Below are 14,532 nucleotides of genomic sequence, written 5' to 3'. Positions count from 1 at the left end.
TTTTTCATTGGCTTTTTTTCCATCATGTTTTCCAAAAGATCCCTTTTGCTTTTTCCAGCTCTTGCCACTTCCTCTTATACCATCAAGATACTGTCATCTTGTTATTAGTACTTCCTTGCCTAGCCTGTGCTCTGGAGTGAATGTAAGGCCATTATACAATAAAGGGGATTAAAAAAAAAATTAAGCAGATAGATGAAAATGTTAATCCAAGTGAATACATTGAGAAAGCCATTGGCTACTTCTTTTTGTAACATACAGTCTATGATGTGCATGACACTAAAGACACTGCGTGATACTAAAGCACATGGTATTAAAGAATTATAAAATTACTGAAGCTGTACATCTTCCATTAAGAAACAGCAACAAGCACAGAAACAGAAATATCAGGGCATGTGTGCACAGAGAAGAGCATGGAGCTTTTTCCTTTAGGTTAGCCCTCATTGAAGCCAAGCATTGTTTTTAGCAGAGCAAAGAACAAGCAAGAGCAGAGTGAAAGGCTGCAAGCCAAAGCCGTGGCATTCTCCAGGAATGAAGTCTAACTGCTTTTGTGACACCAAACTTACAATGCAGCTTCTTTTTCCTTCATCTCAGTGGCTCTTTCAAGTTCTTCAGCATTTTCATGGGAGTTACCTAAAATATTCTTTCTTCTTAGCACAGAGGACAGAAAAATGCAACTTATTCTCAAAATACCACACCGGTGATTTTGATGCAGTCTGCCACCCACCCCCAATCTCCTCTTCAAGGAGCTGACTTCCTCCAGCCAGCAATGAGGATTATACAAGTGCACTGCATGGATCTACCTGCAGGTAGTAAGTTTTCAAAGCTATGGAGACAACCATAGTGTGGTAGTTTGCTGTCCCACAAGTCAATGCCAGAAGAAAAAAAAAAAAAAATTCAATTTTGGTTTCTATCAGACCAACACTTTCTAGAATCCTGCTGTTTCAACCACAGCACATGTTGTGCACTTTTTTCCTTTCCAGAGAGTAACTCAGGATTACTACACCTTGCTTCCTCCTGCAGTAAGCTGCTAGTTTTTCTCTAGCATTTAGGATTTAGAACAACTTTAATTACTGATACTAAATCACTCTGTCTCGAGTCTGCATTAGCTACCACGCCTCACTTTCTGTCAAAAAAATATCTTGGCAGCACTGTGTGATCTCTCAGTCAGGTTCTTCTCCCTGCTCATTAACTACCCACATCCAGAGTTAATGATGAATATTCTTTGGAATGAGATTGCCTGACCTTGCAAGTTTTTTGACATTCAGCAGGGAAAAAAAAAAGATTTGCTGACCTATAAAATCATGGTCTGCAAATAGCATTTGATCTATGTAATAAGGTTTCTTCCAGAACATCTCAAACTGAAAAATTTAACGAGAAGACAGCATCACCACATCAGAATCAATTTAGGTTTGGATTGTGAGAACAAATAAAAACCATATACTTCTTCCAAAGTTCAGGATGCGACTAAAATAAGCTTTTCCTTTTAAAAAAAAATGAGGGATAAAAGTAGAAACATACTGAAGGTAACCAAGAGCTTGTTTAAATGCAGGAACCTCACCTACCAAGAACCAAAAGCTGAAAAACACACACTGAATCATCATTCTCAACCCCCCCAAGTAACACCTCACACTGGTAAGACAGAATTAGAAACAGGCAGTGGTGAAAGCCTTCCTACAAGCTTACACTGGTTTTCATTCCAAGCACAGACCTCTGATGACTCTGCCTCCTTCTCCCCAGCACTGTTCAGGTTTGAGGGTGATGGGGAAGACACTTTTTATGTCAGTATTATCACAGGAAATAACGAAGAAGCTCTCAAGGCTCTGATGTGGCATTCAGAACTCTGCCATAAAGTTAAACCAAACTTCCCCTGCCATGGCATTGAGGTGGTGTTCTGCTGGGAGAGATGCAGCTGTACTTTCACCAGACATCACTATACAATAAAGCAAAAACTAGATCCTTAGGGTCTACAGACACTGTGAGACAGTAAAACAAATACAGGTTGCTAACAGTTTTAAGAGAGAACTAACAGGATAAGTGAGTCTTGTTTATACAGTGTGTTATAAGGAAGAGATTGGCAGAATGTTCAACTATCTGGGAATTAAAATTGCAGTCAGTAACCACAGCATTTCTAAGTCTTGCAGCTGTTTTCCCCTTTTCTCACAAGGACACCACTGTGTTCTGACAAAGGCTATTCCTCAGACATCCCTCTAAAAAGGCAACCTGTTTGGACAGGGTGAGCATTTTTATCTGCTCTGACAGTGAAGGGAGACTGATGGTTAGATCTATCCCACCCGTACCACGAATCTGTCAGAATGCCCAAATGTCTGTCTGTAACTGCAGTCCCCCTGAAAACCTCTCCTCCTGCTGTCTCTTGCTCTATCCCTTTTGATGGACTTGCAAAGCAAATGCAGAAAATTCTCTGAGCTTCATCAGGACATAACACTGTGAAAATAGTTCTGTGGGGCAGGGTGGCTGCAGAACGGTGCGTTCCTGCAGAAGTAAACCGTGGAGCTGAAATGCCACATCATCTGGGGCCTTGGCTTCCAGTCAGAGCAGCTCACTGTGGAGCTGTGCATACATCAGAGAGAAATTCCTGTGCTAGTGCAATCATTTTTTTGGCTCAAACAGCACAGCACCACGAAGAGACTAAAATGACACTGGTTTAGTAAAACACTCGAAGCAGGAATTCCTCAGAGCTCTCTTACTTTCGGTCCATGTCAGAAGCAGCAGCGTAGTGCAAAGGGGTGCGCCCCCAGTCATCTGTTTCATTAATGTTGGCTCCTGTTGTCACCAGAGTCTCAATGCAGTGGAAATGACAATTTGCAGCTGCATAGTGCAAAGGTGTCCTGGAACATAAGTGGTAATTTGTTACCTCATATTCCAACATGTACTGAGGAGGATCAAGATAAATCTTAATTGCTGCGTTCCTAAAGATTTCCAGCAGTCCATATCAGCACTTTAAATGATGGAAATTTAACAAAATATTGCGTTAATAGGAAGTTCTGGTGCTGCTGCGAAGCCTAATAGGATACAGAGCATCAACATGTGTTGTGCAAACAGCCTAATGCCTGTGAGAGCCCCTGCTGTGGCTCTGCAGACACGCTGCTTCTCCCAGCTGGGAGGCAGAGCAAAGCACCGTGTCCATCACAGCATCTTGTTTAGCTGGCATAGCAACACCCATAGCAACGCTTTCTGTGGGGGGAAAATCCTCTGGGAAGCACATCCAATGGCAGCTATGCTGCCATCATAGCTCAGGTGGTGTCTTGGGCACACCAGAGCAAGAACTGAGGCAGGCAGGAAAAAAGAAAAGCTGTGGTATTTTTAAAAATATAGACTCAAGAGGGTGGGATAGCTTTAATGGATTTAATGAAGGCTGCACCTGGCTGGCTGGCATGGAACTGCAGCAGCAAGGGTTCTGCAGAGAAGGCCAAACTACCTGATTTTGCTGCCATTTTTCATAAAACTTATGATTTTCAGTCTGAGGTGGCCTTTCTTCCTTGCCTGATAGATCCTTTATTTTTTAAAAGAGCTTTGTAATTTACCTACCTTCCACATTTGTCCTTCTTATTAAAATCTGCTCCACTGCTTTGCAAGAGTTTTATACATTCTACATTACTGGAAAGAGAAGTAAAGAAAACAAAACATGAATAAAACAGAACACCTGCATTGTGCCTTGTCCCCCAAAAGGAAAAAGTTACTCAAGTTATTTTTGTATTATTTGCTGTGCAAAAACTATAACATGAAATTCAATCAAACAGAAAATGAAGCTCCAAAAAGAAATTATTTTCTTTTTTTTCATTAGAAAATCCCAAACTTCTCTTCTGCAGAAGAAAAAAATTATTTTTCCAAAGAGAGCACAGTAAATGTGATCAGTGTTTTGGAGATTTTCAATGGCAGCTGTACTGTAGTGCTTCCCATTCTGACCTGGTATTTTATAAAGGAACTTTAAAATAAAGTTGTTGCTAGCTTATGAAATGCCAGTCTAATAATGAAGAGGTGACATTTAACGAAATCCACCCCCACGTAGCAGAGCATTCAACAGTAAGCACTTTGCTCAAATCCTGTTTATTTAATGAAATATAACCACAAGAGTTACTTGTAGGTATATTCTGATATGATTTGCTGACTATTGATGGATTTAAGGCCATCTCCAAGTGCTTTGTTAGCGAAGGGGTGTGGCTATTACGGTGACTGTCACATCAACATTGCATTTATAAAAGTGGAGGAGAATTTACCACATCCTGGCTGTTTCTTCGTCTTGTTTAAAGCCAGGTAATTTTTAATAGAAAACAAACCAGCTGCATTCTGACATCTTTTGTAATTCAAGCAAATAAATGTAGGACTTCAAGCCAGAAAATTATATAAAGAAGTGCAGCACTTTCCAAGACCACTTTTCTTTTACAGGGGCATCACTTGTCCTTTCAAAGGTCAGACAAGCAGACCTTTGAAATTCTTTTCCTAGCATCCATGCAACTCCCATTAATGTAACAGCAGTAAGAGGCCTGTGTCAGGAAATGCACTAATGGCTTTTGTAGATCTCCAGCTACAGAAAAAAAAAAAAAAAGGGGGACTGGGTGCAATAATGCAATATTTTGGTGTATGTCGATCCCAACTCTAAATTGCTGTTGCATAAAATAACTACAGAACACTCACCACAATGCACTAAAAATAAAAACACCAGTGATGACAATCATAGTAAACCACTGGGAAAAGATGGTTTATTTTCATGAGTCACTTTTGCTTCATATTGAAGCATCTCCTTCTCTTTTGGACTTCCAGGCTGTTTTTATTATCCTTCTGGGGTGCAGCCTTATCAAAGAGGTAGCACCTGAACTATATTAAAATGATCTCCATCCAAGCAACTGTTATACCTCTTCCACTAAAGTGAAAGAAGTATCAAGATGAATAATACCAAAACAATAATAAACCAAATATTTGGATCGATTTTATTAGGGTTTGGAGTATTTTCCCCCCAGGAACAAAAACTTTGTGATACAGATTTTGGTCCACTGAGAAGAAAAAGCAACTTCCAGCATGGCTGCCAAGTATTCGCTGTGGATGAGCATTTCTGCTTGTCATAACCACAGAGAATCCAAGGGCTGTAGCCAAGGCTCCATTTTGGCTGTTTTCTGAGCCATAAAGTACTCAAACAGAAGAGTCAAAACTCAGTGCTTTGCCAAGCATTGTGTCCTTTTGCTAGATGAACCACTCAACACTTCACTGACAATTATCTGGAAATATTTAAAATAACTGGATGCTACATTTACATCTTAAATTGAAGCATTTCAATTTTCACTTCAATTTCACTTTTCTGCCCTCCCACCACTTTTCAGGAATGCATCGCCCTGAGAGAGGGGCAGCCTTCTCACTTTCTAAATTTGGAGGATGTGGGTTTGGTTTTGGTTGTTTGTTTGTTGTTGCTTTGGTTTGGTGGTTTTTCTTTTAGACACTTTTTGCACCTGAAAAATGGGATAGAGTGAGATGAACTACATTAGGACTCCAAGGCTGCAACCTGATGGGCACTGTAGCACAGCTGCATTTTTGGACAAGGACAAGGTCCAGAGATGGAGGCCAGGAATAACTCCCCTGCCAGCAGCATGCCAGGAGCTCCAGCTGCTGCTCCTGCTCCTCACTGGGTGTTCCCCAGGGACTGATGCTCTCCTGGAGACTGCTGGCCCTTGGTGACTGTTGTGGCCCTCAGGGAGGTCTGGCCAAGTGCAGCACCCCTCCAAAAGCTGAAACAGCCTTCTCAGGGGCACGAAAAGAAGAGACTTCCCCTCTGCCTGAAATGCATGCTTCAACTCAACCCAGCTCACCCTACACAAGGGCAGCAGCAGAAGAGAGCCTAAAATGACCCAAATTATGGCATCACACTGCCCTGCCCAGCAGTAAATTCCTCTGTGGATAGCACAGCCACAGTGGCTGGCCCCAGGCTGCCTTGGAGCAGCCGCAGTGCAGGTACTCACCCTCCGGCAGCGGCCGCGTGCAGGCACGTTCTTCCGAAGCTGTCGGGGGTGTCTATGTCAAAGCCTGCAGACAGCACGTGCTCATTACTAAACAAGGACACTATGCTATACTTTTGTCCTAGTTAAACCACAAGAAACATCGCAGAGACAGAAAAATCAGTTAGTGGGGAGGAAAGCAGAACGCAAGGCACAGTCAGAGAGGTTGTCAGGGGGACGGCGAGCGGCTGCTCGCGCTGGCAGCGCTATAAAAAGAGCTGAGAAGGTGACGAGCGTCTATTCCCACATCCAGCTCCTCCACATCCCTGTCTGCAGCCTGTGACGGGTGCTTGGGAGGCTGAGACTTATCAAGAGGACTGTGACAGCAGGACAGGAAGACAGAGAATGTGAAGACATGAGGAAGAACCACAGAGGCAGCCTAAACATTAACTGGGGCTGTTTTCGTGGTGTGTGGTTGTCAGATTGGGAAGAGGCTTCCAGCAGCATGTGGGGATATTCATCAAGATGCACAACACCAAAGGTAGCAGCCTGACAGTGCTAACCTGTCACCCAGAGTGTTTTCTCTTCCTATCTAGTGGTCAAGGCCAGAGCACACCAAGTCTCAATATAATAGAGTATGTAATTACTATTTTTCACGTTTCTTTTATATCCTACAGGACTCAAATTAAGGGGGAAAAGTAGTTGTAGGACATTTTATATGTTAAGTAATGAAGGAGTTTTCTAGAAAAACTCATATCATCTGGGTCAGGGTTTTTTAACTCACAGTAACTCTTGCCTGGAAAAAGCAGAATTTGGGATTTGGCCACTGACTACTGACTCTTTTGAAACAGTTGCATAAGCAAGCTCTGGCTGCTTCTGCTTTGGGCTCTGGTGAGGATCCCAAGCCTATTCTCTTGACACTACACTTCCACTCATTTTCCCTCTCATGCCCCCAGAGCTTTGGCCAGACTAAGTCCTTAACTACAGATTCAGAAACACACTCTAGCTGCATGCAAAATACATCATCATCATCATCAGTGAGATGCAAATACCTGTGCCAGTGCAGACCCCAAGGAGATAATTTCAGAATTACTCCTTTGGTAGGCAGGGGGGAGAATTCCCAAAACAAAACGGGATCTCACGTTCCTACAATTGGAAAGGGGTTCTAAATTCCCTCCCTCCCTGGAGTCTAAACTCTGAATTTGCTGGGAGAAAAGAGCTTTGGGCATGAACACCACAGGAAGTATCAGCATGGCTTTGGGAAAGCCTTGCATGCTCTGGTGCACTGCCCCACACAGCCCAACACAGCAGCACAGGAAGCCTTTCATTAGAATTATTCACAACAAAACATGGAAAGGGGCTGCAAGCAGCAGAGACAAACACTACTCGAGTTCCAGGGACACTGGGGGATTTACTCACCCGATGACAACAATTTCCTGCAGCAGTCTGAGTGGGCATTCAGTGCTGCTAAGTGTAAAGGGAACATGTTGTGGATCCCACACCTGAAAGGGACAACAGCCTTGTGAGAAAATGCAGGTTACAAACATACACAGCACATCAAAAGCTCCTTCCAGAAAGGCAACATTTTCTCATGCTTTTCTAGGAACAATCTTTCTTGGTGCCTGCCATTATTTTTATCTGTATTTCCTTAACAGCCTTCTTGAGAGTTAAAAATATTCTGATGCAGCAAAATCTTGGCATTTTGCTTTGAACAGAATGTGGCAGGATGGTTTGTGAAAATTCCAGGCGACGCCAAGGTAGGGGAGGAAGTAAGAGAGCAGATACTGCTTGGAGTCAATTGCCCAGTGAGCCACAAATTTCTGCACCAGCTACACATACCGCAACTGCCATTCTGAGGGAAATGTAAATGCCAAAATCTTCTCTATATTATTTCTGATTTTTTTTTTTTGCAGATGACTCTTCACACTTTCCTTTAGGCTGCCATGCTACAGTTTTCTTCCACAGCCTAAGAACTAATCTAATTTTCCTATTTGCTCCAGCTACTTTCCTCACCTCCCATTTCACTTTTTCCTCCCTTTACACATTTACACTCTTTTCAGTCACACAATAAACTTTCAGAGCAGACACGATGGGTAAGAAAAGAAAGGGCGCCTTTAGATTGAGCCTGTTTATCATTAGTCTAAATCCATACCAGGCAAACATGTAGTTTTTAAACAAGCTGAGCACTCAGCAACTTTAATTAATATCAGGAAATCATGCCAGTTCAGTCTCTAGGCATGCCACTGCTTACTGTCTTAGAATACTTCTGGGTCTGGACATCTTGGTGTCTTTCATTCAGCACTGTTTTGTGCAAAGTATCTTGTTATTCTAGAAATATTATTCTACTGGCAGTTCTCCAAGTGCACATAAACATGGAGCCTCTGAAAACAACTAGCCTGACAAGATTATCATCTACTGCCTGCTCCAGCAGATTTTTTTTTTTTAAATTACAAACTCAGGAACAATAGCAGATGGATTCATATCAGTCCTTCACTTCTGCGAGACAATTGGTGGATGGGAGAGTATGATCATCTCATGGAAGAAGATTTCAGATACAGACCAAAGACAAAGGAGCTTGTCTTTCTAGACACCATAGATCATAATTACTTAGGAAGCTTAAGACAATAATTAATGTGGATGTTTATAAATATATCTTTCTCCCTCCAAGATTTTATGCATAAATGTATTTAACTAGTTTGGGTTTGTTTTCAAAATATTTATGATTTCCTGAATCCACAGGCCCATTCTTTCTCTGTCTTCACATGTCCTCCTTGCTGCTTCACTACACTGACTTGTGCTGCTGTACAGATTTTAGTTTTGCTATTAGCAGCATCTATATCTTAGAATAAATCTATTAAGAAATGATCTGACAGCCTGTTCTTTGAAGAAAACATTGCAAGCTCCACTGAGCTGCTGCATCTGTACAAACAGGTTGCACTTTCTAGCCATGGATTTGCTTAGCTTATTTAAGGGAACGTTGGACATTCCGTATTGCTTTCCTCCCTACACCCACTTCCCTCTGCCTCCTCCTCCACCTAGTTATCTAACACAATATTATTCATCTTTTTGGTCAAGATTTCCACCCAGCAGATGTTTTGGCTGGTTTCCACCAAAATCCACTATCTGCACATTTACTAGCCAGTGTCCCACTTCTGCAGTGCTGTTCACACTGGTTCCTCCCATCACTTGCACACTTTCCCTTGCAGTGCATTGCCTCAAAGCCTGGCAGAGCTGTCTGCACTTGTTGTGAACAGTGCTGCAGTTTTCTTTCTTAAACCTATTTGGGGAGCTCACCCAGAGTTATTTACATGCACCACATATTGAAAGCACATTTAGCACAGGCAGTAGCATAATTTCCATCTGCCTGGTATCTCTGAGCCAACTTCTTATTTCACTTATTTCTGCTGCTGGAAAAAGTATTTTATTTGATCAATGTTCCAGTTACCCAACTGTGAAATAGAAATTTCTAACTGGATAACCCTGATTCCTAGAGTGGAGTGGGCTATCCCAGTGCATCTCATTTTCCCTTAAAACCTCAAGATAACAGACAGCAACTGACTGTACTGAAGAAAGAGAGAGGAAAAACCTACACTTCTATTAAGATACCAAGATCTTCATGCTGGCTGTATTAATAAAATCCAGTGACACTAGCTGAAGCCTGTGGAATTGCATTATCCATGCCAATTGAAGATCTGTTCCACCTTCTGAGTTTTTAGGGTGACAGTTGTACTCAGCAAAGGAGAATGGGCAAATGTGTCACTTGCATAAACACCACCATGCAAATAAACAAAATACTGAGAGCTGCAATTCCCTCCCAAATTCAAACTAGTCATTTGCATTTGAAAGCAGGGTTTCCTAACTAGGTAAGTCAAGAGAAGTCCCTGATTTCTATGGCAGGTTCTATGTAAAAGAAAAATTATATTATGGAGACATGTGGAGGTAATTTCCAAAACCTTACATTCATGAAAGCAGATGCTGCTCTGAAACACCTGGTGCAGATATCCCTCATGGCATTGCATTACCCTGATCTCATACCCCTGTGTTTATGTCCAGGTCTGCTATTTCCTTTTGACAGACCCTGGGAACCTGACCATAACTAAACAGTACTCAAGTGTTCTCTCTGTATATACATATATATGTGTATATATGCATATATATACATATATATCTATATACACACACACACACCACCCCTACTTCATGTACATTAACACCACTGTCCTACATCAGTGCTTCAGGGAAAAGAAGCAGTGCTTGTGTAACTTGTAATCACGCAAGTGGGCACCACAGGAACTGAGCAGTTTGCTTCCCCTGCACACTTCTCAGTTGTTCATATTTCAGTCCCATGTCACCCACTGAAGTACAGTACAATTATGCTTGTCAGTTTTAACCTTCCCACTTCAGAAGGTGAGGAGCAGCTGTGTTTCCAGGCAATGGACACGACACTTGATCCTCACAAAGAGTTCCACTTGAGGCACCTACTTGGCAGTATCGGCTCCGCTGGTTATGAGGGTGTTGATCAAAAGCTCGTGTCCGTATCTTGCAGCCACGTGCAGAGGGGTGTTACCATCCTTATCTACACAGTCGATTTCCCCTCCTGCACAAGAGATTTTCATACAGTTTAACACTGAAAAATTCACCATGAACCAGAACTACAAATGCTGTTTGTCTCTGGTGACAGCACCATGAGCAGCCCCGAGCTGCTCTCTTAGCCACAGAGACTGAACTTCCCAGAGCAAGGACCAGCACACAGCAAGCTCTCAGCTATCAGCCACGGTCTGGCAGCAGCACTTGCACCTCCCTCTCCACCTGCAGTGGTGGGAAAGAGTGCTGGGAATGGGATGATGTGCAAGGGTCAAGTACATTATTTGGATTTGCTGCCTATCTAAAGATACAAATGGGTGCCTGAAATCAACTACAACATAATCTGCTGAAACTGCACCCTCATTTGTAAAGGCACTGCCAGTCAGCCTTATCTGTACAACAATGTAAATTAGAGTTCACTCCCGAGGCCATCAGGAACACACTGCAAACAAACGTCTTGTGTGCTTTTTGCGTGTCTTACCAAAGCACAACCAAACAGTGCTTCTGTAGAACTTTTCCTTTTGCAATTTAAACCTGGCATCTTGTGTTTTATTCACATAAGCAGGAAAAATGGATTATTTCTTTAGATAGATTACAGACAAGTCCCAGTTTTCTATTTGGACCAAGAACTGTAACTTTTTCAGTCTCTCCTTGCCAGTCAGGTTTACTGCACTCCAACTATTCTCTCTTTTCCCCAGTCCTCTCCAGCTGGCCTGAATCCTTGTGGAAGCAAAAGCCAAAACCAGTACTACAGCTAACATTTCCCAATGCTGAGCTAAGCAAACAGGATTACTTACTGCCTGCTGGCTACACTCCTATCTGTGCACTCCTGGATACTGCACAGCACCATGGACATCCATTATCCATTTCTTTAAGCACCACAACACTGCTGACTTGTGGTCAACAACCTTCTGATCCTCCACAAGCCCCACATCCCTTCTTGAGGGATTGCCACCCACCTGGCTGTTGCCATTCTGAACTTGTCCAGCTGATACTCCTGCCTCTGTGAGTGATTTTTCTTTTGCTTCACTTGCATTAGAACGTCTGTCTCCAGTTCTACAGGATCATTTTTCATTCTGACTCCACCTTCTGCCAAACTAACAGTCTCTCCCAACTACATTTTTTTCTCCAAATGTTAAAAGCACATTTTCTATTCCATTATCCAAGCTTTTAATGAAAGTACTGGACAGTTCCAGACCCAGAAGGGAAACTGAAAACTCCCTCACTACACCTTCCATTTCAACAATTCATTTATTACCAATCTCTGAGTGTAGTTTTACAACCAGTAATGCACTAGCACTGCAGTGTTTTAATACTCTGTTGTTTTGCTGTGAGAATGCTTCCTGAAAGCATGTAAAAAGTCTTGCTAACATCAGGATATGGTAATATTTACTGCATGTCCACTATTCACAGGTGATTACAGGGCTTAATTGCAACAGGAAGAGTTCTAGTAAAGCACTTGACAACATGCCCCGAGAAGCTGTGATTCCCCATTCCTGGAAGTGTTCAAGGCCAGACTGGATGAGGCTCTGAGAAACCTGATCTAGTGCAAGGCATGCCCTCCCCATGGCAGACAGGCTACAACTAGATGATATTTAAGGTTCCTCTCAACTTTTCTAATTTCTGATTTTTTAATGTTAATCGAAGGTCAATGAAATGCTTGAACAAGTTCCCTGGGGTAGAGCATCCACCAATGCACAAACAGAAACTACACATGGAAAAGTAAGAGGACTGTGCTGTGTTCACAAAGCCTATTAAACTTCTGTAGAAGAGAATTGTGGTGTTCGAGCTTCTTTTACTCTTGAGAAATCTATGCAAGATATTGCCCACTTTGGCTGACCTATGTAACATTCTCCAGAATTTTTTTCCTCATTTTTAAAGAACATATCACACTTGCAGTTTTCCAATTTTAAGGTAATCCATTTTTCCTCTACAAGCTGCTAGAGACAGCAACCAGAAACTGAGACAAGATTAGCCAACTCATTAAGTACTGCAGAATGAAACTCTATTGCTTTAAATCATTGACATTTCTCTCTTCCCCAAGATCCCATGGCAATGAGGCATAAAGTCACTTGCAATGAGATCTGTGTACAACACTAAAATTAGAGGGGCAGAAAACAAAGAAAGAAAGGAGTGAAACCCAAGTAAATGGAAGAAGAGTAGACAGGCATGAAGGGCAGATGAAGAACTGCCAGTCCTTTCACACACAAATCCAACAGCGAGCAAACAATGGCTCTAAGCCTGAGCATCTTAGACTAAACAACTAAAAATTGCAGTAAAGCACTGTTTCTTGCATTTTGCCCCAATCCCCTTTTATTCTTACTTTTTTTTTTTTTTTTTTTATCACAGGAGAGAGATAACATGATGACCCGAAAGAAGCATGATCTACTGGAGACCTCCATTTTAAAACACAATCTTGTTTAAATGTGTCATTACTTTTAAAGCACAATTGTTCAACCAACTCCAACATTTCACACTTCAATTCCAAGCTGGGATTTTGGAAAACAAAAAAAACCCAACCCATGAACAAAGCCATCCTGTCTCAGGTTGTGGCCCAAACTGGGAAGCTTAAGTAAAGAATCAGTAATAGCAACCTTTGTCATTCAGAAAAAACAGGCCTCTGCCAGATCTCCAACAAGAATAATTGCTATATTCTACAGTATTCTTGGACCAAAAAAATGCCTGAAAAATGACTGATAATCAGGAATCCTGGCTATGCCAGAACAAACAAGGCAGTACTGCTCCTTCCTGCTGAGTGCATATTCAACACTTCATGAAGACGGTGGCAAGGGATGAGCAAAGAGAGGCGAGAAAAGCACAGCGGCTGAGTGCAGAGTAGAAAAAATGGTTTGAGCTCTAAGAATACCAGGGCTCCCAAAGGAGGACAACTAGAAAATTGTGCATCCTTCTCAGCAGAAAAAAGACCTAAATACACCTCTGAACTCTTGCTTTCAGGCTAAGAATCTGAATAGATCATCTGGACCACTGTCAGCTGGGAAGATTATGGAATTTTACTACCAAAATCTCAGGTTGTGATGACATGATGGAATGAGAGCTGTCAGTTCAGCTCAAACCCAGAAGTTCATGGAGCTGCCCTCTGCGCCAGAACACTGAAAATTGCAACAGTGGACATGCCTGATCTCTTGGAGAGCCACTCCAGAGGCACAGCAACTCACCGTTCTGGATGAGGGTCTGCGACCGCGTGAACCTCCCATGGACAGCTGTCATGTGCAGGGGGCTCTTCCCATCCTTACTCTGACAGGAATGAAACACAGCAGTGGTTTAGCATGTGAAGGCTTATGAAAGCAAAGGTACCGTGAGTACAGAGCAATGTTTTGGGTTTTAGAGAAAGAAACTCAGACCAGGAAAGCTGAGCAATGAGAAAATAGCACGGGAGTGGTACCAGCCTCCACTCACATCACTTCATGTTTACTGGCACGGGGTTTCACCTTCATTGGCAAGCACAACTAACATCCCTAACTTCTTAATAATTCTGAGTTTAAACAGTGCACTGACTATTCACTGATCTTAAGGGACTTGCCAGAGGTGTTAAATGCTGGAAGTTAAATGCCAGTTTCACAGATGGGAAACTGAAACACAGAGTTTTAACTCAAGTAGTCAAAATCTTGTATGAACTCAGAAGACCTCAGGTCTTCTGATACTTATACCAGCACCCTCTGTTGAATAACAGCAAGTTCCTTTCAGCTTCATCAAGATGTGTAAGTTGTGCCTTCAAGAATATTCAGATATCCTAAGCAGAATCAGAGTTTGTAAGCTGGGGCTCTAAAGCAGGTAACAAGCAACCCCAGAAAGGGAACTTTTTGGAATCAGGTTTAATTAAATCTATATTATATAGGGAAGTAAAACAGGAATAGTTCTTTGACTTAGCACCATTCCCTGAGATAACATTTTGACAGAGCTCCTGGGACTACATTTTAGTACTTTTTCATGCCTTCATGAAAGTGGTTGGCCTAGAGTTTAGAGTTATCATTGTATTTATCAAGGC

The 14,532-nt window shown here is 42.2% G+C and overlaps 1 protein-coding gene across 4 annotated transcripts in view; it reads right to left on the bottom strand.

Annotated features, from left to right (window-relative positions):
* ANKRD44 (ankyrin repeat domain 44) overlaps positions 1-14,532 on the bottom strand; it is a 130,425-nt gene that overhangs the window by 31,410 nt on the left and 84,483 nt on the right. For 3 of the 4 annotated variants that reach the window (XM_041403717.1, XM_041403713.1, XM_041403714.1), the window contains exons 9-15: positions 13,703-13,781; positions 10,425-10,539; positions 7,362-7,444; positions 5,967-6,030; positions 3,547-3,615; positions 2,706-2,846; positions 564-647 (exon numbers count right to left, since the gene is read on the bottom strand). In XM_041403717.1, the coding sequence (XP_041259651.1) occupies positions 564-647; positions 2,706-2,846; positions 3,547-3,615; positions 5,967-6,030; positions 7,362-7,444; positions 10,425-10,539; positions 13,703-13,781 (635 nt within the window). The remainder of the gene's footprint in view (positions 1-563; positions 648-2,705; positions 2,847-3,546; positions 3,616-5,966; positions 6,031-7,361; positions 7,445-10,424; positions 10,540-13,702; positions 13,782-14,532) is intronic. The other variant, XM_041403715.1, reaches the window with a different exon arrangement.

The sequence above is a fragment of the Onychostruthus taczanowskii genome, unplaced genomic scaffold (assembly GCF_017590055.1).
Source record: "Onychostruthus taczanowskii isolate IOZ18803 unplaced genomic scaffold, ASM1759005v1 scaffold20, whole genome shotgun sequence".
Taxonomy (NCBI): Eukaryota; Metazoa; Chordata; class Aves; order Passeriformes; family Passeridae; genus Onychostruthus; species Onychostruthus taczanowskii.
This window is presented reverse-complemented; position numbering and strand designations above follow the sequence as displayed.